A 25,762-nucleotide genomic window follows, 5' to 3' on the forward strand; every position below is an offset into this window, starting at 1 on the left:
GTGCCTTTGCATGTGTCCTGTCTGCCTGCAGTGGCCTGTTTTTTATTGTGAGTTGTTTTGTGCATCTGTCTGATTGGAGATCTGATTTTGGACTGTTTTAAACGTTCCTGTTCTGTCCTAGTGTTTTGTTCAACTCTTTCATTTCCTTATTTCTGTGTGCTCCACTGAGTGTTGTCTTGTGTACACAACGCCACAACACACAACAGATCTTTTGTTGTGCATGTCTGTGTGACCTGTCTAACAGGTTTATGGTTATTTATTTATTATGGTTTATAAACCATGCCCTACTAGTATAACAGTCCATTGGGATTGGTCCAATGTCCTCCATTTTGTTTTGCTGTACTACCAGAGGGAGTGGTTTTAAAAGAGAGGTAGATCTTCTTTCAGTGGGCAGGATTATACAGTTTATGAACTTGTCATACTGTTCACATTTGTGCCCAGTCGTTTACATGGACCATATGTTTGGATCAGAACAGCCAAAGCATGAAGAAACTTATTTTGTTGTTGTCATTATTTCAGATGTCATGCGGCTATGAAACAGGTAAGGTACATTTAATTATTGTGAATGACTTGGGACTTTTTTCTCCAGAAGCAGTGTGTGTGTGTATGTGTGTGTGTGTGTGTGTGTGTGTGTGTGTGTTTGTCAGAAAGAAAAAAGACAGTTTTAGCAATCAAAAAGGTGGAAGTTATTTCAGTGAATTAACACAAGGTAAGTGTGGGACAATAGTGTTGTGACCACATTACCACCTCTAACATACCTTAACCGAACACAGTCGTCCATTATCCATTACTTGTCATGTGGAACAATCAGTAAGTAGCTAAGAGGTGATGGATTTGACTAAAGCTGTTTTCAGGCATGACCTCCGGGCAATCTCCAAGTGTTCAAACATGATCCTCAAGCAAGCACATTGCACGGGTGGGACTTCAAGGATTCAAGGATTTTTATGTCACATACATAGAGATACTGTTATACAAATCATGTAGTGAAATGGCATGTAGCTGCTCAACTGTCCTGTGCATAGGTGTCTATTTATAAGGATAGAGAAAAATAATTAGAAACTAAATAGATTGAGAGAAAAGGTGTGTGTGTGTGTGTTTGGGGGGGGGGGGGCAGTGTTTGTAAGTGCAGTATGACCAGTCCATGTAATTTAGTAAAAGAGTTCAAAATAAGTTCAAGATACCTGGAGTAAAAACACACTATATTGTTGGGGTGTGGAGCACAATATACAGTAGCCTCAATAATGATGATTAATAGCCTAATGCCAATATGGCAAGAAGGCATTTTTTATATTATTATTTTCCCTTAAAGGGGCAACATGTTCATGTTCACCGGTCCCACTTGCCCCAAGATCGCTCGCAATAAGAAGACCCTGGGGATCGAAAGTTGACCTTTTAAGAACATCTTTTCTGTAAGGCTAATGTAATCCATGTGGTAGCAGAAACCCTGCACTGCAAAACATTAAATCTAGTGTTATTAATCTAGATTTGCTGGGTATGCTGGGTAACGTCACTTCTATTGACGTTCAAACAAAACAGAGAGCTGGCTTGCTACTCTCTCCCTCCCGGGATTAGTGTGTGCTTCACCTCACTGTGTGTTCACTGTGTGCTGAGTGTGTTTCACTAATTCACGGATTGGGATAAATACAGAGACCAAATTTCCCTCACGGGATCAAAAGAGTATATATACTTATACTTATTGAAACTCTCATAAACACGCATCTCATTGGGGATTTGCTGGAAGTTTGTTATATTTTTATGGTCCAGGTTGGACCCAGTTGTTTTTGCTATTTTTGGAGCCTGGGCTGTCCACAGACACTGCATACACTGCATTTACAATGTATTCTGGGCACAGGCAGCTCGCAGATGGATAGGTGGTGATGGTGATGTGTGCTGTATGTGACAAAAAATGTCTTAGAAACCGCGTAACATCGCTTAGAGTACCTTTAAGATCAGAAAATCTATTTATTAGGTATTATTTTAGTATGTAGAAACGTACCTAGCGCTCTCTCAAAGATCATTTTGACTTAATTTAGCCACTCCGTCTTCAGTGTCCCGGCGGAACGGTTACCCACCTCCCCCAACATTTTAAATCAATTGTATGCACCTTGCTATTTAGCATAGTAATGGGTCATTTCGTGTCAAATCACCCAGTGGCTGACAGGTCACCCTCTCCCAAAAAATCGGATAGACCAAACCTATACATAAATCTTAAATAGTATATCTGTATCACTAATGGTTCCAAAACTACAGCCCTTTGAAGTTTCAAGTCATTTTAAGCATTGTGGTGAACAATCGTTTTTGTTCAACTTCCAACATTATTAGCTCTTTTGGTATTTCACGCACATTAGTGAAACTATGTGAATAGAAGTACATTTTCCTGTTGAATTAAAAAAATCCAATCAATTCCCCCTCTGCAAAGCTCTGAAAATGGCTATAAATTCATTATGTGAAAAAACATAATCACCTTTGAGGGCTTCTCATTGAAAAAGTATGTGATGCAAATTCACCAATTTTTTTCCCACTCATATATGGATTATAAGGTCATGTCCATGCAACTTTGGTTGGTATCATTATCATATTGTCAGCACATTTTTATTAAATTGGGCTTGATTTTCAAAAAGCCTGTTTTCCTCTTCTCATTTCACCACGTGGACAGTTAACAGGATTTTTTTTTTTTTAATTTTACCACATATCATTCTGTATGTGTGGATCATCTGCCCAAAATTTGGGCTTGTTGCTGAGTTTCTTTATTGAGATAAGATTTTTGAAAAATATTAAAATTATAATAAATCTACTGAATTTGTACTTTATCTGCAGTACCACTTTGCAGCACATGTGGTACTCTTTTAATACAATGGAAGTCAATGTAAGAGTAAGAGTCACTTGTTTGCTGCATAAATCCAATTTAAACACGGTTCATAGTTTTCGTTGAAAAAAAAAAAAAACATAGTCCAGTATTTCTTTCGAAATTGAAATGAAGTTGTATGGACTGGACTATGTTTTTTTTTTTTTTTTAAATGGCAACGAAATTGTGAATTTCCAGAGCATGTTACTCCACACTCGGCAAATCAACTCCTACTGACTTTCCCCTAAAGACGCCAGCTGCAGCAGCAACATTTCCGGAAAGGTACTGGCTTGATGAAATTCATTCTGGACTCTCTATCCGACCCCATAAAGACCACGGGATACTTCGGTTTGGCTTTAGGGATCCTCTACTCACTACCACGTAAGTGTAGTGTTGTTTGGAACGGTAGAAGAGGTATGAAAATAGCGCTTTTGTAGCAAAATGACTTGCCCTGGTCACTTCCAGGCTAACGAAGTTTTGACTAAAAACGGTAAAATCGAACTTTCTCAAAACACATCCAAATGACATGATTTTGATGTCAACTCAACGTATGTACTCCCAATCATCCGTAAATTGATCTAAAGTGCATTTTACTCCGGATAATTCCTTTAAGTAAATTATACACACTTAAGACTGACTGGTCATCATACATGCAGCAAGAGGAGTTAGCATAATTGCCATCTTTGTAACAAGTTTTCAACACCAGCTTCAACCTATCAGTGCCTATGCGAGTACTTTAATAATTTCTAGCCAGCTGGTTAGGCAAAGTCTATATAATTTGCGATTTGCATGTCATCGATTGCAATGTTCAAACCAGAATGAGAATGCTATCTACCAGAATGATAATTCGCTCGTCTACTAGCATTAGATTCATGAAGATAGCTTCCGCTAGGCAGACAACAAATTCGAAAAACTAGAGATAGTATACAAGCAATAGGCCTACACTTACTAAGTATAAGTATATATACTCTTTTGATCCCGTGAGGGAAACAGCATGTCGTAGTCCAACAGCATGAAGACCAAGTCAGCATCGGTTGGGCACCCCTCTTCCTTAGCTCATGCCAGCGAGCAAACGCTGATATTGATCCTCGTCTGGCCTTTGATTCTGTCACTTTCTCTTTCTAGTTTCCTCCGACAAAACCTATGCCTTCTTCGGTTTCGTTACTGCTTCAGCCATGACAACAACATACATACGTGACAGCCTGCAAACAAACGCTTTTCTCATGTCCGAATTTGAGGAAACGGGGGTGGGGGGGGAGTGAGGTATGCCGTAGAACCTATTGTAAGTCGATGTACCATCACAAGGGTCTTGGAAATATATTATGTAGGTTGAAAAACTCCATAGTGTTGCTTTAATTTATTTGGAAAAACTTAATACAGAATACTTAATACGGAACGCCACAGCGGACTTATGCTGCCCCCAAGCGGCTGCCGTTGTACTTACATTTCACGCAGCTGCATGAATCACGTTGTTCGTGAATGAAGTGTCCATTCTTACCTACTACCCACTGTAGTCCTCATTTTGGCATTTACTGTAGATAATGGGAAGGCATCCAAGAATCCAATATTACAGTACCCACCAAAAATATACTGTATATATGACAGCATTTTTTGTTTGACCAGGAAATTATTCAGGCTAAAGGCTATAGGAAGACACTGGTGCAGCTTGTATAAACCAGAGGCCTAGTGTTTTATTATGTTTGCTGTAGGATAGAGTCTAAAAGACAATATTGTGACTATTAATAGCCAGTTTGAAAGCATACATATATTTTTGTCCGACAGCTGACATGGAACGTTATTAACCGATTCAGGAACAATATTTTTTTTGTTCGGTAACATCAATTCCCAGCCGAGGGGCAGCCGTGGCCTACTGGTTAGCACTTCCCTCACGGGATCAAAAGAGTATATATACTTATACTTATACTTATACAATTTTAGGGTGGGAACCAAAACCGGAAACATTAACATACTGTTTCTGTTTAAAAAGAACCAATTGGCAAAAAATTCTGGTTCAAAGCCCTGCTTTTTTAAATGTTTTTCAATAATCAGAATTACGAGTTTGAATGCTTAATACATCTATAGTTAAACCTATCAGCAGAGGTGGAAAAAGTAAAAAGTAGTTAATTTAAAATGTACTTTAAGTAAAAGTTACTTAGTTACTTTTTTTCTGGTGGTGGTGGGGGGGGGGACCCCCGAAACAATCGGTTTTACCCAGCTCGAGTTGCTGCAGCCAGCAGCTAAAATAGCCAGGCAGCTACAGCACTACATTCTACAGCGCTACATGCCCCCCAGAGTGTAGCGCTGTAGCTGCCTGGCTACCTTAGCTGCTGGCTGCTGAAACGGAGATATACAGTACTGTATGTGAAAAATCGCCAGAGTTCTCTTTTAAGTTTGAGCAGCAGTTGATTTCCAAAGTTAGTTGTGCTCATCCTTGCTCACTTTGCAGTGAACAGTAATCCAGTACAACTGAAAAGCTGCTCACAGGCATCTGAGGCAGGTAGGCCCATGTTGAGTTTCAGTTCAGTTTACTTTATTTGTAAAGGAGTTCAGCAGATCCAAGGGCCTCGGACTGTGGGAAAAGTGGGACTGATTACAGGGCCTCAACGTAGGAGAGGGCCCTTGAAAAGTCTGGTATATCTTATTTTACCTGAATATTTTAATTTCCAAATTAAATGTCAAAATGAATGTCAGACAAAATGTAACGTTTGACTGACTAAATTTTGTACAAAAAAATAGTGAAGACTGTCTAAGGCAGGGTGTCAAACATCAGGGCCCCAGCAGGTTTAACGGCCCCCAGATGTTTTTGGTAGGAACGGAAAGTCAGAAAAAAAGAAATTCACATCCAGTTTTCTTCAACAATGTATTATAACCAATATTTCTATGATATGACAAATTGATTAAACCTAGCACTACAAACCATCCTCAGCAAGAAAGTAGTAGAAAAACTAACATGGAAGTAGTGCATTTCAAGAGAGAAAGAGCAGTATGTGACAGCAGTACTTTACTGTGTACTTGTTTGCACATAAGTGATAATCAAACGCCACTCTGATACAGAGAAATGATAATGACCATAACAATGACGCCCCCCACAAGGTTTCATTCCAAAAAATCCGGCCCACTACCTAATATGAGTTTGACAAGGTCTAAGGTCATTCTCACTCTCCCTTGCTAAAGCGCAAAATGGTTTGGTCCGCCTGCACAACGACTGATAAGGTATCTCATTTTGTTTACGTAGCATCGCTAGTAGTGGACCGCTAGTTGTTGTGCTGCTGGTACAATGTCTTTCTCCAAGAAAACCAAGTCGGATTACCAAAAAAAAAAATGCATAAACAGGAAAAAGAGAGAGATCAGCAAACTAATGAAGTCAGTTTGAAAATGATTTGCTTCTTTGTGGTAACTTGCATACATCTGTATTTTGGGGTTTCATAGCACATATAGTGATTCTATAAGAGCTTGCACAGTCTAATATTCCCTCCATCTCCATACTAAACTCCCTTTACCAAAACCCAAGCCTACAAGCTAAATATAGCCTAGCACATGCATTGCCACAGCAAACAACTGACGCTGAAAAAGAGAGTATAAAGCTTGCATCACTTTGGTGGGCTGAATAAGTTGATACTGAAGTTCGAAGCAGCACCCAATTTGTTACATTTATCAGAGACCCATTATAGTGTAGCACTCTCAAGCACTAGAGGCACACAAGTGTTTACAATAGACTGTAGAACTGGATATTGTGCCGTCTGGTCAAGACAGAGAATGTCTAATAAGGGGAAATCCGCCACTCTCAGGAAACTTCCGGTTTCTGAACTGGTTGCAGTTCCTGTTCTGGTTCCACGTTAGGGCACTCACAAATAATGGTGATTTCGAGATGTCTCGTAAATCCGCCGCCCGAGTTGGAAAGTGTAAATTACCAAGCTTTCTTGCGGCATTTTGGGCAGGCACGCCCATTTTACCTCGGAGTACTTGAGGGTACCCCGAGGTGGACGTACGATCTTACAACAAACGACCTTACAACTATGGCTGCGCCCATAGTTGAGATGAGATGTATTTTTGTGGCATATGTACTGTGTTGGTCATGTTAATGTTGATGTAATGCTCTTACACACTAGATTACATTGCTGCTTCAATCCGGTCACCAATTCATGCATTGCACGGTCTTGCTGTGCCTGCAATACAATGTAACAATTTGTTTTCCAGCCGTTTAGCTAGAGGCTACATGTAGCACAAAACAATACCCAGTAAACAAAATAAAGTCCTGGCAACGTCCCCTAAAGGTCCCCTGGCGAACGTCACCTCCTTGACATTGTGTAGGGTTCCCTTTACGTCCCGCGGACCTCTGTTCGGGAGGTCTAAAAGACGTCCACGAGACTTTGAGAGGACGTCCTGTAATGGTCACCGCGACGTTATGCGCGCAACGTTTATTTTCCTCCGAATGCATTACACTAATGATGAGTAGACATGGACATTTATACCGGGCTAGGATGGGCTGCTTTTCTCAATAAACTAATACGACGTTTTAATGGGCATATCCCGTAGCATATTGTTCAAAACATCATCAGAGTAGGCCTAGGCTACAATTGTTATATATTGTTTCAAAATATTAAAAACTAATAATAGCCAAAAATACTAAATGAATCACAATGCATGCTGGGAAGCAAAACTCAACATGAAAATATAGCTGCAAGCAGCAATGAGGGGGCCAAGCAGTTAAGCAGTTGAGCGGGAGTTGGGATTGGATTGGACTGGACTGGACTTGACTGTGTTGTGTTTTGGATTGGATTGGACTTGATTGGATTGGACTTGATTGGATTGAATTGGATTGGACTGGACTGGATTCAAAGGTCACCGAATTTATTGTGTGTCCTCAAGATGTACTCCTAAGTCCATATGCCAAGTTTGGTTTAAATCGGTGAAAGTGTTAATAATAATTATAGTGAAAGTGTTAATAATAATTATAGCACCCCTAGTGGTCAAAGCACACCAAATCCTGGTCCAAAGGATGTGTTCACAAAACGGTCCTTAGGATGTGTTCACGAATCAACGTACCAAGTTTGGTGTCGATACGAAAAAGTCTTCCTAATTATATCGCCCCTAGTGGTCAAAGTACACCAAATGTATTGTGCGTCCTCAGGATCGGGTCCTGAGTCCATATACCAAGTTTGGTTTCGATACGTAAAAGCGTTGCTGAGATATGAGCTAATTTCCTGTATCTCTAGCGCCCCCCTAGTGGACGAAGGTCACCAAATTTATTGTGTGTCCTCAGGATGGGGTCATAAGTCCATATATCAAGTTTGGTTTCTATATGTGAAAGCATTGCTGAGATATGACCCTACTTCCTGTGATTATAGCGCCCCCCTAGTGGTCAAAAGACTCCAAATTTATTGTGCGTCCTCAGGATGGGGTCTCAAGTCCATGTACCAAGTTTGGTTTAGATATGTGTAAGCATTGCTGAGATATGAGCCTACTTCCTGTGATTATAGCGCCACACAGTGGTCAAAATTTACCAAATTTCTTGAGCCTCCTCCTAATTGGGTCCTGAGCCCATGTAACAAGTTTGGTTTTGATACGTGAAAGCATTGCTGAGATATCCCTTCACTTCCTGTTTGGTGGCTTTTAGCCGCCAATTTTGATTTTATTGTTACGGGCTTAACGGCAAGACAAAAGACAAAAAGGGATAACTTTTTTGAGGCTTGGACTGAAGATTATGTGTGTCAAGTTTGGTGTCAAGTTTGGTGTCAATCGGACAAACTTTGTGACCTGTGAAAACTTTTAGGTGTTTTTGATTAAATCCAATATGGCGGTCGGATCAATTACGTTGACATCACAAATTCACATCTGTAGGACTTACGACCTCCCATAGTATTAACAATCACCATTAGTAAGTTTTAATTCCAAACACAACAACCGTTACAGGCCAAAAGGTAAATTTGCTAATTATAGGTCAAAAGTCATTATATTTATTGAGCCTCCTCCTTATTTGGTCCTGACCCCATGTACCGAGTTTTGTTTTGATACGTGAAAGCTTTGCTGAGATATCACTTCACTTCCTGTTTGGTGGCTTCGCCGCCAATTATGATTGGCTGTTACGGGCGAACGGTTTTAGATTTGAAGACAAAATGGGATAACTTTTTTGAGGCTTGGACTAAAGACTAAAGATTATGTGACTAAAGATTATGTGTGTCAAGTTTGGTGTCAATCGGACAAACTTTGTGATCTGTGAAAACTTTTAGGTGTTTTTGATTAAATCCAATATGGCGGAAAATCCATCATGGCGGAAAATTACGTCATAGGGTGCGTTGAACTCAGCTTGGTCCAAGGATTCCAACGATACCTCATATTTGACAATAGATCCAACGGGTCAAAAGTTACTTGTATGAACGCACGTCCAACTTTGGCCTGTTGTTGGCGCTAGAGTGCTCGAGGTGCCAACTTGAAACTTGGTGAAATTAATCATGGGACTGTGCCTAATTTGTGTGCCAAGTTTTACAACTTTTTCCAGACGGTTCTATGGGCTGCCATAGACTTCCATGACAGAATAATAATAATAATAGGAAAACATAGAAACACAATGGGTGCCTTCGCAGCTTCGCTGCTTGGCCTCCAATAAAGTACATGAAACATAACTAGAATGCATTGACGTTATATCCACTCATTTTCTTGGACCTGTGATCAAACAGGGACAGCCTATAAATGTAAGCCTATCTTCCTGGAACATTGCAGATAAAGAAAAATGTATCGTTTTCTCTAGGCTATGAATGCTCTTTGTAGCCAACTTTAAGATGAAATAAATAGATTCCAGATGTTTCTATTCTATATCATTGTTTTTTAAATAAATAGTAAGGCTCTGGTGAGGCAGAGAGCTTCTGCTCCTCGTTAGAAATCTCATCGGATATGTGCACTCTTTGCTGTTTCCACAAGGAGCTGCTGTAACATCGGGACAGCTATATGCGGACCCTTTAAACGCGAAAGCATGCTTCAAATAAATTACAATGACATTTAAACAAGTCATGAAGAAGCAGTATCCTTAATTCTTCTGCAATGTAGAGCTAGATCGTTTTGTTTTTACAAATTAAGTAGTCACTTCTGTTGCTAGACAACCCTAAACAAATGCTAGTGGTCTGTTTTTAACATTTCTCTAGTTTTATTGCATCGTATTCAGCTCCAAAAGTCGGTTCAGTCCCAATTCGGCCCGTGTGTGTGTTTCTGAAAATAAAACAGATAATAAGTAATTGACTACGTTAAATAAACCACTGCCTATTTAGAGCATGTTACATGCATCACGTAATGACAGTTATCTGAAGAAATGCGCATTGTAGGCTAAGCTAGAAGCTAAGAACAGCGACTTTGCTAACGTTACACCAAGCATCACATCAGCTAACATGAATTTGATAAAATCCCTTCCCTTGTTTGTAACGTTATACATTAACGTTAAACTCAAAATGTATGTATACATTTTGAGTTTAACGTTAACAACCCTTTCCCCAGTCTATGAAGCTGTGCGTCTATGAGCAAAGTAGACATATGGTTCTAAGACGCACAACTTCATAAACTGTATGATATGCCTTAGACTACGGTAGGCTAATGCAGCTACTGGTGACTAGATAGATAGATACTTTAGTCATCCCCAGACGTGTAACGTGAAGTCGTGCATGGATGTGATGTCTCCGTCCTGCAGGCGGTAGCCAGAGTGCTCTCAACTTCGCTGCCATGTGTGAATAAACAAACGCCCCCCCCATGTCCCCGGTATAACGTTATTGTCGGGTCCTTAGGAGGTATTAGGTATTTGAAATGACCAAATGCAAATGTCATCCGAGGGACCTGACGGTGACGTCCCCAGAAAGTCCTGCACCAGACGTCACGCAATAACCAAACGATAACTTGCTCCGGACGTCAATAAGGTCACCGGAACGTCCACTAGAGAACATGACGTTCGGGACCAATCGGGGACGTCGTGAATGTCGCCATAAGGTCCGGGGGACGTCCTGTGTTTGTTGGGTAACAGTGACTAGCCTCCTGCTAATGCCCCTCGTGGCTCGAGAGAAAGGCGTTCCTAAAGCCAGTCATTCCTACATGTTGTACGGGTGGTTGTACGATGATTTACAAGACATCTCGAAAGCACCATAAGTGCAGAATGAATGGAAGTCTATGGAGCTGTACCCCTCAAAATACACTTTTCTCGGGATATCATTTTTTGAACAGAAATTTGAATGTTGCATTCGAAAGAGGGGGCAGAGAAAATACACACAGCTAAGTATTACATTTTTTGAGTCACATGTTTGTTCTAAAAAGCCTTTCAAATATTTCAATGATGTCATTCATTAGCAGAAAGCTAGTGTGTTGTGGGCAACAACGACCCAACCTGTAAGAAATCAAAAGAACATAAGTACTCGTTCATTCAACTTTTGACCTATAATCCATATTGAGCTTGTAGAAACCACAATCAAATCTTCGATTTTTCAACGACAACCAGGTGAAAGAGACAAATTTAGCCGTCTAGCTCCATAGACCCCCATTGTTTTTGCACTTATTCGTGATCCCCCCTAGTGGAACTGCAACAGATTGCAGGTACAATGGAGTTAATAGGGAGTGATCCGATTCCAGCTCTCCGTAAACGGGCTCTGGTCAAGAGTAATGCGAGCGCTAGTCCAGAGCCCCCTGGTGGCTGTGTGCAGTACAATGCTTAACTCCACCCATTCCCATGTATTTCGATGGCAAAGTAGCCAACTTTCCGTGTCCCTTTTCTCACCTAAAACTATTTTGCATCTACAACTTTTTATTCAAAAAAATAGTTTTCAAGATGCTTCAATACACACAATTTTACTTTTCTCACTGAAATTATTTTTCTAATGTTATTTTAACAAATCTAAAAAGGGCGTGTTTACACCTATGATTGACAGCTGGCTGGCTGCAGACCCAACGCTTTGTCCATATTTTTTACAGTCTATGCTGCAGACATGACCACGGCATCGCTCCCTTATTTTAACGACAGCTGAGTTAGTCACGTAATCTTACCTAAATAAGTGTTGCTGTCAGGGCTTGAAAACGAAATTATTTTTCAAACGTTCCGTTCCGAACGGTTCAGGTAGGCCTATGTTTAACGTTTTCGTTCTTGCATGCGTTCCGCCACCAACATATCGGTCCTGAACCGGTTCGAACATAAAATATCGTTCGTTCTTAAAGTTCCGCAGTGTTTGGCGGGCCTATCAAGTCTATTTTTGTGGACTTTACCTGAGAATAGGCGTAGGCTACTCATTATTTCCCCTTGATTTAGCCTATACCGTAGCTATGCCCAAAAATAATAAATCACAGGCGGCATCCAAAACATTCAGATGGGCTATCCATCCCATAGCCTACAGACTTACTGTAGGCCTAACCTATGCCTATAAATAATTTCTTATCAAAATATTTCTGGATACGTGCTAAACTCCTTACCTGGTTATAGCCTAAGTTTTATCCATATGGAGATCTTCAAAGGCTTTGCTTATAATTCCAACCCTGTTTATAAACAAACCTGTCTGTTGCTGACAAGGCCTATCTCAAATTTCCCGTTTAACTCTTCTACATAGAATAGGCTATAATTGCGCAAACATTTCAAATCTCGAATTTAAAACGACAAAGGCGTGGACAGGCAAAATAGGCTATTACACATAGGCTACAAACAAATTCCAAATCAGTTTCAGTAGCCTACGCTACGAGCTGGCCTAAGATCGAAGTGGCAGACGGATAGGTTACATTACAATAGCAAGACAAAATATACACATTTGGACCAAAGGTCCATTTATTCGCTTTTTTTTTTTTTCAAACTGCAGAAATCAAATTATTAGGCTGTTATATAGAGAACTAAAAAAAAAAAACGTTATTAACCGGTTTTGTGGATTTCAGAATAACGTTTCTGTTCGGAACAGTTGAAGACCATTTTGTTTTCGTTTTCGTTTCCGGCTCCTCGTAAAATTCCGTAAAATTCGTTCGTTTTGGTTTTCGTTTTCATTCCTTGAACCGGTTCGGAGCCCTGGTTGCTGTATTATTAGGCTATATCTTATCACAGTCTGATTAAATACATATTGATAGTCATATATTGTGTAGTTGTTTGTAAGAGACATCGTTGGTAGTTGTGACAGATTCTTTTTGAAAAAAGATATGTGCTGTTCTTTCATAGATGCTAAGTACATTAGCTTATAGCATGCTAAATCATGCTAGCAGTAGCCAGTTGATAGGTAAAGTAAAAGGGCTCTGCTCCGCCACCATCATTGCAACTTCATTTAAATACACTTCAGTCACTGGGAGAAGGCGGTGTTAAGTTTCATTAACGTTAACTCTTGCTTAGTTTTGCATGAATGGCAGCAAATGTCACCTAGCCAGCTAGGTCGACAACCTCGGTATGACAATTTATTAATTAGCCGGAAAATAATGTTACTTGTTTTTTTAGTGAACACATATTGGACCATAGCTTAACGTGAGGAGGGTTTCAAAGTTACAAATGGCCAATTTGCTTAGTATGCTCAGAACAGCGGTATCTGAAAATGTTAAGGTATCGTTACCTGCGATTGCACTGCTGGAGAAGCATTTTGCATTGGTATGATCTGATTCACCTCCAAGGAGACTTTATGCACATCCCAGGTGCTGAACAAAAAAAGGTCAAGTTTTTTTCAGGAAAAAAGTTCGCACACCCCAGATAGCAAAGGGGCGTTGAGGGGTGTTGAATCCACGTTTGTTTGAAGCGGCGGAGGTTGATTCAACGTGGATTCAACGCCCCTGTGCTATCTGGGACTCCTTGGTACTCTTTTGTTGAGTTTAATTTCTCATTATTTGGCACATGACGTTTTGACCTTGCGGTCTTCCTCAGATTCACTTGCAAACACAGGCTTGGTACATGATCTAAATCACCTGTCTAGAGGGGTGGAGTCAGCTCAGTGATTCATTAACCCTTGCAGGTACACCATGCAAGCTTGTGGCGTGACTAAAGCCAAATAAAAACATTAGATAAAACCTTAAACTTTGTACAATAACACAAACAGATGTCTGAAGATACATTCATCTATAATAAATAGAGTTCATCATGTAAAATTCAGTCATCAATGCAAATACTCTTCACAGTCCATATTAGAGGAAAGGTCTAATGTCCAAATCTCCATTGAGCCCCCTTGGGGCCAAGGTTCCCAGGTGGTGGATCCAGAAGGCCTCTCTTTTTAGAAGCACAGATTGTCTGTGCTTCTAAAAGCACAGACTCTGCTGTGTTGTTTTACATGTTCTATCCCAATAAATCTCAAGGTTGAGAGTGGGTGTCCTGATTGGTTAAAGTGAACCGCCAGAGGGCTCTTTTCATTGTTGTTTCTGATGTTACTCCTATGTTCACTTATTCTTATATTCAGGGCCTGGCATGTTTTACCTACATAGGCTTTCCCACAGGGCCATTTGATCAAGTAAACCACATTGGTAGTGCTGCATGTGATTTTACCTTCAACATGTAAATTCTTTCCTGTTGTTGGGTGGGTGAAGGAGTGACATTTATATGTGAAGCTGTCTTGTGCACAACGGCCACAAGGGTAATTTCCATCTGGAATGTCGCTTAGAAAATGTTGTGGTGTTGGCGCTGGTGGACAGTCTGCCTTCACTACATAGTCCCTGATGTTGCGTGGCCTCTTGTAGATAATCCTTTGGGGGCGCCTGGAGGCTTTTTGGGCATGTGGGGTCTGACTGTATTATATGCCAATATTTTAGCACCACTTGTTTGATCTGTCCCGCCACTGGTGAATAATCCAAAATGCATTGAACCTGCCTTTCTGTTTTCTTACAGTGAGATGGGCTTTCAAGTTGGGTAACGCCCCTTACCTTGTTTGGTATGATCTGAACCATAGACTGTAGGCTATATATATATAGAACAGTCTAACTGCAGTCACACGCAGTGTGAATTCTGAGGAGTTGTTATGAGTAACATGCTCAGTTGCTGCTTTTGTTTTGTTTACAATGTGTTGGTCTGAATTGTTTATCTGTTATAGCATATCTGTGGTTTCTCCATGCTGGCTGTTCCCATGTCAGTGTTGGCTAACACCCTCTTGAATGTACCTCATGCTCACTGTCCCCATGTCAGTGTTGGCTAACACCCTCTTGAATGTACCTCATGCTGGCTGTTCCCATGTCAGTGTTGGCTAACACCCTCTTGAATGTACCTCATGCTCACTGTCCCCATGTCAGTGTTGGCTAACACCCTCTTGAATGTACCTCATGCTGGCTGTTCCCATGTCAGTGTTGGCTAACACCCTCTTGAATGTGCCTCCATTCTCAGCTTCTCACTCCTTATGGATGAAGTCAACATACATCAAAGGAAGAACTCCATTTCCAGAATTCTCAGCATATATGATGTTGGATGATATTGTGTTTGGGTACTATGATTCCAATAAACACAAATTATTATACACATTCATTCATAAAGCCTTAAACAGCAGTGTTGATGAAGATGAAATGGATTATGTTGGATCCATTATTGGATATGTACATGGACGCCTGAAAGATCGAGCATCTTATCTGAGCAAGTATTTCAACCACACAAATGGTGAGCCGATGGACTGGGGAAAGGCATGTTACATTTAAGCATCATTACATTAAAGACCTTAAACCCACTGTGCAACACAGATGTCAAATATACACTAGAGAGATGTTAGATCCCTTGTGCTTTAAGTAGGGGATTTCACACAGCGGCTGATCAATCAAACGTGAACGGTAATGTGTTTCTGGGCATTCGTAAACCACGTTTCAAATACGAGAAAATTAATGTCTAGTTCCCAGACCCCATCTCAGTGAGATGAGGTCTGACGTTAGCCAGGCTAGGGTGAATCCCACTTTTACTGTAATTTTGTTTTTTATTTATTTTTATTTTTTTCCTCAGCATGCTGTGAATGGATTCCATTGATAAATTCACTGAGACATTGTGTGGAATGCTTTTGTACGGGAACTCTTGCTTACATGCAACCTTTCTTTTAAAAAACAAAAGATTTTCTACCTTCTCTTAACAATCCATCATGTTCCCTAACCAATAGACGTCATGACATCAAACCAACTGCAACCTAAACTAATGTCTTTCACATGGATTTTAATTTAGGGAAAACATAGTTTTAAATATGTCATTGCAAATGTTTATTTAAAACAATTTATGCAATCTGTGTATCCACTTGGAAACCAGACACATTCATCTTTGTTTTGTTTTTTCTCCCAGAGATTTACACTTATCAGAGAGCTGCTGGATGTGAACTACTGGGCGACGATAAACCAGGATTGATGATTAGTACAGATGCTTACAATGGAGAGACTGTTGAAGGAAAGTATTTTGATGTAGATCATGAAGCTCTTCACTTTAACCGGAAGTGGACAAACAGTGAGAGTGCATTATGGACTCCAAAGTTGAATGGCCCTTCTATGTACAAATTTGTATATCAACCCAACTGTATCAAATTTCTCAAAAAGCATCTAGCCAAAGATAGGAATCGAGTGCTGAAAAAAGGTAAAGTATGATTGACAATTGTGAGCTTTCTCTGTACGCCTACGCCTAGTTCATTTCTGTCAATGATTATGCCTGCAATGTGCTATGACATGGTACTGACAAACTACCCTGTAAAAACATAACATTATTAAAAAAAGAGAGCATAATTGCAAAGAAAAACGTTGCTGTGTGCTTTAGATGGGTGCATGCTGTGTTCTAGGCAATATTTGTAATGTATCAAAAAATCCAAACCACCAATTCATACAGTTTAAATTCTGGCATAGGGTATATTGGACACAGTTAGGACACATACTGTAGATAACAGGTCACAGCCAGAGTGAAAATGGGATTCCTGGCACATTTTATGGTTGAGATGTCAACTCATTTTAGAAACAGTTTTAACTGTTATACTGCCAAATGTTTCAGAAATGGATATTCCTTTACAATCAACTCAGTTGTTGATTAATGATGATTCAAAGCTACAGTTTACCTAAAAAATAAAATAAAGTCAGACTTATAGGCTTAAAAGCAGAATGTGAGCTAAATGTGTGGAGATGGTTACCCCCACACACACTACTGGGAACTGGGTTAGAGGGTACTGATGATATTGCAATGTTGTTTCATAACATTGGTTACATCCCTATTTAAAAAAAAAATAAAAACACAACTCAAAAAAGAAAGAAATAATTCCCCACCCCCCACAGTGAAGCCCAGAGTCAGGCTCCTCCAGAGTGAAAAGAAGGGCTCAACTGGTGTTCTGTTGACCTGTCTGGCCACTGGTTTCTACCCCCGTCACATCAACCTGACCCTGCTCAGAGACGGCCAGTCTGTGTCTGACCACCAGATCACTGGGGGGGAGCTGCTACCTAATGGAGATGAGACGTACCAGATGAGGAAGAGCCTGGAGGTCAGCGCAGAGGAACTACAGCATCACCACTACACCTGCACAGCTGAACACCTCAGCCTGGACAACAAGCTGGACATTGATTTGGGTATGACAGGGGTTTTGAAATGTCATTGGCTCTGTTGAATTGGTATTTGTCCAGTGTCTCTTGTCTCCACTGTTTTAGGTATTGAATAGACTGGCATAGTATTGTAGTAATATGCTTTGTTGGTGTGCTTGTTCAGTGTTCCTGGTTTGCTTTTTTAGCAGAGGGTGATTGGGACTTGGGAACTACGGCCATCGCATCCTCTACACTGGTGGCTGTGTGTGTGTGTTGCCTGGTAGGAGCCACCGGCTTCTTTATCAGAAAGAAAACAACGAAAGGTAAAACAACTGTCACTGTTATTGCAAAGTAGCAATACAGTAGCTTCTCAGAATCATTCAGACAACTATGTCCTGGCAGGTTCGAAAACGATTTTGCTTAAAAGTCATAATCATTGCTAGGTAGGTGATTTTGAGTTTTTTTTTACTAGATTGTTTACTGCTAAACTATAACTGGCTATAACTGTAAGTACAATATATTGTCTACTCCACTCAACTAACATAACAAGCAATCATACCTTCTTGTCTTGACTGTTGCCATGAGATAATGTTTGGAAACTTAATATTTTCCTCTGTTATGATTTTTTTCCTCTGATATGTAAACCACAATCTGCAACTGCAAGGACATTTATAATACAGTGGCTATACACAGTATTCACCCCCTTGGCCTTTTTACAATAATGTCCAAAAACCCCCCTCTTTAATGTCAAAGTGAAAGCAAATATCTACAAAGAAATGTTAATTAATTAGAAATATAAAATGGAAAATAAGCGATTGTATAAATTGTGATTTATCACAAATTGCACCCCCCTTAAAGTGGCTGACCTATATCAACCACATTCCAGCCAATTGGTGCTTATAGTTTCAGAATTTATGAAATGGAGATTGCCTGAGTGCAGTGAATGTATAGTAATATAAAGACACCTGCGCCTGAAAGGTCCAGTCACAGGTCAATCAGTATGCCTGGCTATGATTCCACCATGAAGACAAAAGAACACTCCAAACAACTCAGAGAAAAGATTATTGACAAGCGTAAGTGAGGGGATGGATACAAAATTTTGAAGTCACTGAACATCCCCTGGAGTTCTGTGAAATATATCATTAAGGCATTTAAGGAATATGGCAAATGTGCAAATATACCTTGAGTAGGCCGTCACCACAAACCGAGTGACCATTCAAGAAGAATAATGGGGGGCACCAAGGCAACTATGACAGCTCTGAAGAAGTTAAAAGCTTCAACAGCTGAGATGGCAGAAACTATGCACATACCTGTCAACATTTAGCTTTCCAAAAACGGGAGATTTTTTTTTTTTTTTTTTGGGGGGGGGGGCAGTGTTTATACCGGATCTGTGTTTGCATATTTAATAAGTTTCATACACGTGTTTCAACACTGCATTTTGGTTGCTTTTACCTTACCATTACCTTACGCATGCCAGTTATGTATCCACCAGCTGCCTGTGTGCAGCCTACTTCTAAAACTCCAAAGCTGCTTGCTGTCAAATTTGGTTCCGAGGGAACAAGTTCAGTGTATCAACAACACTCAATAACAGTTTATGTGATGTGTTAATAGATTAAATTCCCAACAATTTCACAACAGCTAGTTCTGGAGTGAGTTCTCGACGAGACTCAGGCTGCGCAGTTGGCACCCGCTTCCTTATTTGGGTTTTGGGTTGCCAGGTTTTAGCCTATGACAAAACAGTTGAAATTGAAACTAAGTGATCGTGTATGTGTAGGGTGTATTTCATACACAACCTGGCAACCTGAATGGATCAATGATTTTAAAATGAAGTTTGATGGCCATGCAAATTATGAGAGTTTTCCGGGAGAAATAACAAAACGGGAGGGTGCTGGGAGATGACCTTCAAATACGGGAGAAACCCGGAAAAAACGGGAGTGTTGACAGGTATGTATGCATACAACAACTTTTGCCCAAGTTCTTCACCAGTCAACACTCTATGGGTGAGTGGCAATGCTCTTATTAAATCTCAACTAAAGTTGACATGTGAAGACTCCAAGGTCAAATGGAAGAAGATTTAATGGTCTGATGCTGTGCGGATACTTTTCGACAGGAGGCCCTTGAAGGTTTACAAAGGTAAAAGTAAAATTAAAGGGGAACTATGCTGTTTTTTAGCTTAATTTACCTTAACTAAACAGCTTCAAAATCATTGGAATGTTATATGACTTTTTTCGGGTTGAACGGTGGCCGTCTCATTTCCCCCTAGCGCCTGTGAGCGGAAAACCACCCTTGCAACTTTGGGCCGACGGCCTCAGAGACAGAAAGTCTTGCAGCCTCGCGATGTAACAAATTGCTTTACTGCACTACACACTTACACACCAGGCACCGGCTAGAACAAGGCAGCCATGGAGTTTCTCAGACATGTGTCATGGCAGAGCCAGCGAAAAGAAGCAGAAAGCGAGTGAACCGTTGTAGGAGGAGCAGGGAAAGAGGAAACGGCAGACGGACCGAGCGAGGAGTGTCATAAAATATATACTCCGAAACTGTAGGGGGCGCTCTGCAGAGAAACCTGCGAGCAAAAAGCAAGAAAACAGTGAAGAAATTGCCCAAACTGCATAGTTTGTTTTTAATTCAGCAAAATATATGGAAATCCTGGAGGACAATCTGATTCAGTCTGCAAGAGAACTAAGACTTGGTAGAAGATTTTATGAACGGCAGAACTTGATAAGTTTTGCAAAGAAAATGGAGTAAAATTGCAGTATTGAGATGTGCAAGCCTAACTGAGACCTATCCAGGTATGCTTTGTTGTGGCCAAAGGTGCATATACATAATGCTGACTGGAAGGTGTGAATATTTATGTAGTCTCTTATTTTGCATTATACATGTATATTTTTTTATTAATTAACATTACTTTGTAGAAATCTGCTTTCACTTTGACGTTAAATAATTTTTGTCAATTGTAAAAAGGGCCAAATTATCAAGATTCCATTTATAAAAGCAGTAAACAGATCTCTTTTCTGATTGGAATGTGTCTGTGTTCCAGATAAGGACTCCCAGACTGCTGTGTCGAGTAACTACTCAGCTGCCTCAAGTGAGTATGTCAAAGAGAGAGCACATCCACTCCACCTCCCTCAAAGAGAGAACACATCCACTCCACCTCCCTCAAAGAGAGACACATCCACTCCACCTCCCTCAAAGAGAACACACTCCACCTCCCTCAAAGAGAGACACATCCACTCCACCTCCCTCAAAGAGAACACACTCCACCTCCCTCAAAGAGAGACACATCCACTCCACCTCCCTCTGAAGCACTCTGCAGTCATAATACCAATTAAACACACAACTCAGCTAATGTAAACACCAATTAAACACACAGCTCAGCTGATGTAAACACCAATTAAACACACAGCTCAGCTGATGTAAACTTGTTTCACAGATTCAGAGGTTGTGCCCTGTGGTTCAGTGTGTGTAGATCATCCAGCCCTCAATATGTGACATTGTCATGTCATTCTCAGTTTGAGCAGAAGAGTTTGAGTTTGTTTTATAAGAGTTTTAGTTTGAGTAAATACAATAATTCAGTGTTCAGTGAATTAAGCCACATTCGACTGGTCTTGGGTTTGACATTCAGTGCATTTTGCAGATACATATTGGCAGAAGTCTTAAACCATGACTAAGTCCCTGCTGTTCTGATTGAACTGGTATTATTTTCCTAATAGGCACAGATGATTCAGAGAAGGCTGAAGAAGTCTACCCATTGAACTCAGTTTGCCCACCCATGTGATGGTGTTTGTTTGGATTTGTTTAGTGTTCTCCCTGTTTATAGCTCTGGCTCCACCTGCTGTCTGATCAAGGTATGACAGTGGATCACCTGCATCACAACTGTGTCCTCTCTGTTCCCATGGTAACATACTGAACTGCTACACCTTGCTACGCGCAGTGATTGTGCTGCATGCTGAAGAGGATAGTCAGTGTTCAGTTGCTAATTCATAATGTGAAATGTTTGTGAAATTTAAAATCGTGTGCAAAAGCAAACATTTGCATATAGCAATCTGAATATGCTTGTATATGCATTGCGTAAGCTACTAAATATTATCCTATATTAGTCCTATATTATTTTCTGTTCAAAAACAAAATTATCAGTTTTTAAAAAAAAAATATATTTTACAATTATGTCATGAAGCAGATGTGTATGCATATCAAAATGTGATGCATATTATTGAGTGTGCATATGTACAGCTGCAATATCATGTTTATTGTTTTACACGGCTTACACCGTTTACTGTTTTATTTTACACAGCTTTGTTCAAAATCCATTAAAGGAAATGGGATCATTTTCACTGACATCAATATGTTGCTAACATTTGAACTTATAAATACTGTTTCACTGGAAGAAGGAAGTGACAGTTACAATCTGTTCAGTAAAATGCTACAGGATGTGATGAAATGACCACTAGCCTGAGCTACAGTGTAACCAAACTGGGTCATGTGATCACACACAAAAAACAAAAGGTTCTATATTGAACCACAAATGGTTCTATGGCTTGGTACATATATGGCACCCTCAAAAGATTCTTTAGTCTATAGAACCATTTTAGAGGGTTCAATTATAAGAACCCTTGGGGTTCTTTCATACTCAAGAAAAGGGTTCTATATATAACCTTTCAAAGGTGCAATCCCCTTGTTGGTCACATTTTTAATAATACTTAATGATAATTAACAATACTTCAAAAATTAATTATCAATAATTTCATAAAGTTACAAAGTTACAGCTACTATAGAAGGTCTGGTCACCCATCCCATCTCCCACTGATCATTAATGGTTCTGAGGTGGAGAGAGTTCGCAATACCACATTTCTGGGGGTCCATAACGGATGAATTGACCTCCAGAGACACCACCACGGCTGTCTTCAAGAAGGGCCAACAGCGCCTCCACTCTCTCCGTAGACTCAAGAAGGTGTACCTCCCTATCCCAGCCATGACCATGTTCTACAGAGGCACCAGTGAGAGCTTTCTCACTTACTGCATCTCATCCTGGTATGGGAACAGCACAGCCGAGGAGAGACACAATTTCAACAGGATAGTGAGATCAGCGGAGAAAATGATTGGTGTCTCACTGCCTCATCTGGAAGACGTGTAGCGGTCAGCTATGCCTGCCTACTTATAATGATAATAATATATTAATTAAATAGTAACTGGTGGGTTTTGGCGTAGACTGGTGGCAGTTGAGGGGGTCTGTTTGTGTTGGGACGTGACGCGATGACGTGAGTGAGCGTAGGCCTGTCATTATTTGAATGAAGTCTGTGGCGGGGAGAGTGTGGGCCGATGGCGGATGAGTTGCGGCAAGAGAGAAATACTGAGAACGGAAAGGATCGTATGGATTCTATTGGGATACTCTGGTGGATTATTCTATGCCCTGGGAGCACTTTTGGACCCTGACATCCGTTTCCGAGAATTCTGCAAGACACAGGGAGAAGGAGCTTTCTATGACGAACAGCGCTGGATACCGGGTTTGATACAAACTTTTTCTGTTGTGACCGGTTTCCCTAAGCCTGTTTGTAGCCTCCAAAAACCCTTTCTCCTGCCCTCAATACCTACCGCTGCCCCAATCCCATTTAAATTCCTCGTTACAACAAACTATAGCCTACTTTTCCGTGGCGGCGCCCACACAACAAAACGTCTCACCCCTTCTTTCACCCCTGACTCCTTCAGTTGATATTTTGACTCTAACTTTTGATTTCGTTTCATACATTTTCTTTCTTTCATTTTCTTTCTTTTGATTAGAGATCGTATGCTCTAGGAGCACGATTCACTTTGTGTTGTCGGCCTATGTGACCGACGTTGTCGGAAAACTGGTAGCCTGCATTAATATTCCTGAGCTCAATAGAGGGTTGTTGAAACTGACTACTATTTATATGTATGCTATTGTACGAAAGTGGGTTACTTGAACAACTGCGTATTGAACATTTTCAGTTTGGTTTGAATGGGTTTTTTTTATTATTTGGGGGCGATTCCTTTGTTCATATAAGCCTTGAGGGCGGCTTACCTACAGCTAGGCCTGGCGTTGGTAAACGCATACGGTCTTAAATACTGTTGTGAAATTGAACATTTCAATACACTCATTTTTCATTTAAAAGTTCAGAGTGAAACCGAGTCTCCTTCCCACATACAAAAAATAAGCTGGCGTAACTGAAATGAGTATATGTCCGGGTTTCAGTCACGTTACAGAATGGCGACCACGAAGGGACAGTGAGACTCTGCACTAGGCTATGTAACTAACTTTGGAAGACTTTGAGACTTTGAACCTCTACTTTTCACTTTGACTCTAACCTCACTGCATCGGTGAGCTTGAACTCTGAAATCTTCTGATTTTTTACGTGACTTTGTGCTTTGCGTTTTTTCTGAATCAAACGAAAAGGAATTCAATTTTTTTCCATTGGACTATGTGGACTTGAACATGAACTCAAAAAAAAAAAAAAAAACACACACATACACCCATTGTGAAACGGTGTGCTGAGTTACTGAATTTCTCTGCAATGTTTATTGTTAATCATTAACTAATGAACTGTGTGTTTTGAATGCAATATTGTGGGAATCTCATCAGAGTATAGTTCTTGTACTGCTGCTGTTTTTTCTACCCTCTCCTGCTCTTTTTTTCAGCAGATACTCTAATCTGTGGCCTTTACTACTGTGAACTATAGGGTGTTCAGTCACTGTAGCATTCCCTTAAGTCACCTCAGTAAGGACCATTATTAATGAATCATGTCTGCCCAAGGTGATCAGCTAGATTCCACTCATTCCAAGTCACTTTTGGATCTTAGTCTTCTTGCTCCACCCAATATAGCCACTCAAGAAAATCATTATTTTCCATATCCTCCCCAGCCCACTACTCTACCTAGTCGCCTGACTAGCCCACCAAATTACCCAAAGTTTCAGGAATGTCTGATTGTCCTGGTTCTATGCCCCTAAGATTGCTTCCAGGCAGTTCTCCACCACCAGGAGATGCTCAAGAACCTGACATGGAGATGGCTACTTCTCCATCCACTTGTTCCTCTGCACCCTCAGCTCAGCGTGACTTGCCTACTACTCTTCCTACGCCTGGAAAAACCCTGGGAAGACTGGCTTTGCAGTCTTTGGGCCATGCAGAGAACTGGTCTTTACTTTTTGAGAAATTAGATTACTGCAATAGTCAGGTGTGTGATCTGTCAAAGCAAATGGGACGGAGTCGTTTTCATTTAGAGGCCAAACTGAAGGTTTTTGCTGACAAAACCGAGGAGCAGTTTATTAAACTTGATAAAAACTAATGCAGAACATAAAGACCAACTAGATGTTGAATTAGATAAAATGTTAAAGGGAATAAAGCCTATGATTGCTGAGGAGATGAAAAGTCAGGACACCGCACAGCTCAGTGAAGTCCGATTTATGGTGGAACAGCTGCAAAGTGAAGTTCAGCAGGACATTCATGGCCATCACCAGAGTTTCCTTTGCCACTCATAATATCCTGTCACAAAAAAAATGGATCATTGTGTTAGCGTGTTTGATCAATTATGTGTTGCCATGAGCAACTTACAGACAGAAAACAGTGAACAAAACAGTAAATTGAAGGCTCTTGAAAAAAAAAATTGAAAGCAGTTTTTCTAACACAAATTCCCTCCTTTCCCGTTCAACGCCTCTGCTCAGTTCAATTCACCTGGCCCCAGGACAACCCAGTGTCATCAAAACAGACCATCTAAAACTGTCTTTTCCTACCTATGGCAGATCACATGATGATCCGGATCCTCTTCTGTATTTGTCCAAGTGTCAAGACTTTCTGGCTGTTCATCCTCTGTCTGGACGCAGAGATCCTTGCCACCTTTTAGGACTGTTCTGCATGGCACGCTTCGCGATTGGTGGGAGATTGCCAGAACTCAGGTTGTGTCTTGGGCTGAGTTTCAGAAGGACTTGCTTTCCGCTTTCTTGTCCGAAGACTATGAAGACGAGTTAGCAGACCGGGTGAGGAAACGGAGGCAAGGAGAACAAGAGTCTATTTGAGACTTTGCATTTTCATATCGAGCTCTTTGTAAGCATTGGAATCCTGACATTGCTGATTTGGAGATAGTGAAAATGATCCTGAAAGAATGTTAGGCGAGCTTGCAAGTCATCTCCGTGGACGAGTCAAATTCGTGGGCGAGCTTGTGAGGCTTGGTCACCAGCTAGAGAAAGACCTAGAACAACAAGCACAGTATGAACAACGCCTAGCATACACCAGTAGAAACTCACAACAACAGAGAGTGACTATAAATAAACCCACAGAGAAACCTCCAGTAATGTGCTGGCATTGCAAAGGCCAACACTCACCTGGTTCATGTCCCCAGTACCATTCCCCTGCTGGAGATCATCAGTCATCGGGCCCATCTTCCAAAAACATGCAAAGATCTCCAAAGCCGGAACCGCATGGTGGAAAAATGTCTGACTTCTGCCTCCAAAGGTTCTGCAGAAAAACGGCAGGCAGCTAGAGCTGAGACT

At 40.7% G+C, this 25,762-nt stretch overlaps 1 protein-coding gene across 3 annotated transcripts; it reads left to right on the forward strand.

The window, feature by feature from the left end:
- The first annotated feature begins 432 nt into the window (after nucleotides 1–432).
- Nucleotides 433–21,597, forward strand: LOC125295197 (major histocompatibility complex class I-related gene protein-like). Of its 3 annotated transcripts, XM_048244429.1 has the most exons (7): nucleotides 433–541; nucleotides 15,129–15,395; nucleotides 16,056–16,340; nucleotides 17,024–17,311; nucleotides 17,470–17,586; nucleotides 20,304–20,351; nucleotides 20,977–21,597. In XM_048244429.1, exons 1-7 carry the CDS (start codon nucleotides 484–486, stop codon nucleotides 21,039–21,041), a joined length of 1,128 nt encoding a protein of 375 aa, XP_048100386.1. In that variant the 5' UTR covers nucleotides 433–483; the 3' UTR covers nucleotides 21,042–21,597. The 3 variants fall into 3 exon arrangements, with proteins under 3 accessions (XP_048100386.1, XP_048100387.1, XP_048100385.1); XM_048244430.1 differs by lacking the exon at nucleotides 15,129–15,395; XM_048244428.1 differs by lacking the exon at nucleotides 433–541 and having other exon boundaries at nucleotides 13,366–15,395.
- The last annotated feature ends 4,165 nt before the right edge of the window (nucleotides 21,598–25,762 follow it).

The sequence above is a fragment of the Alosa alosa genome, chromosome 5 (assembly GCF_017589495.1).
Source record: "Alosa alosa isolate M-15738 ecotype Scorff River chromosome 5, AALO_Geno_1.1, whole genome shotgun sequence".
NCBI lineage: Eukaryota > Metazoa > Chordata > Actinopteri > Clupeiformes > Clupeidae > Alosa > Alosa alosa.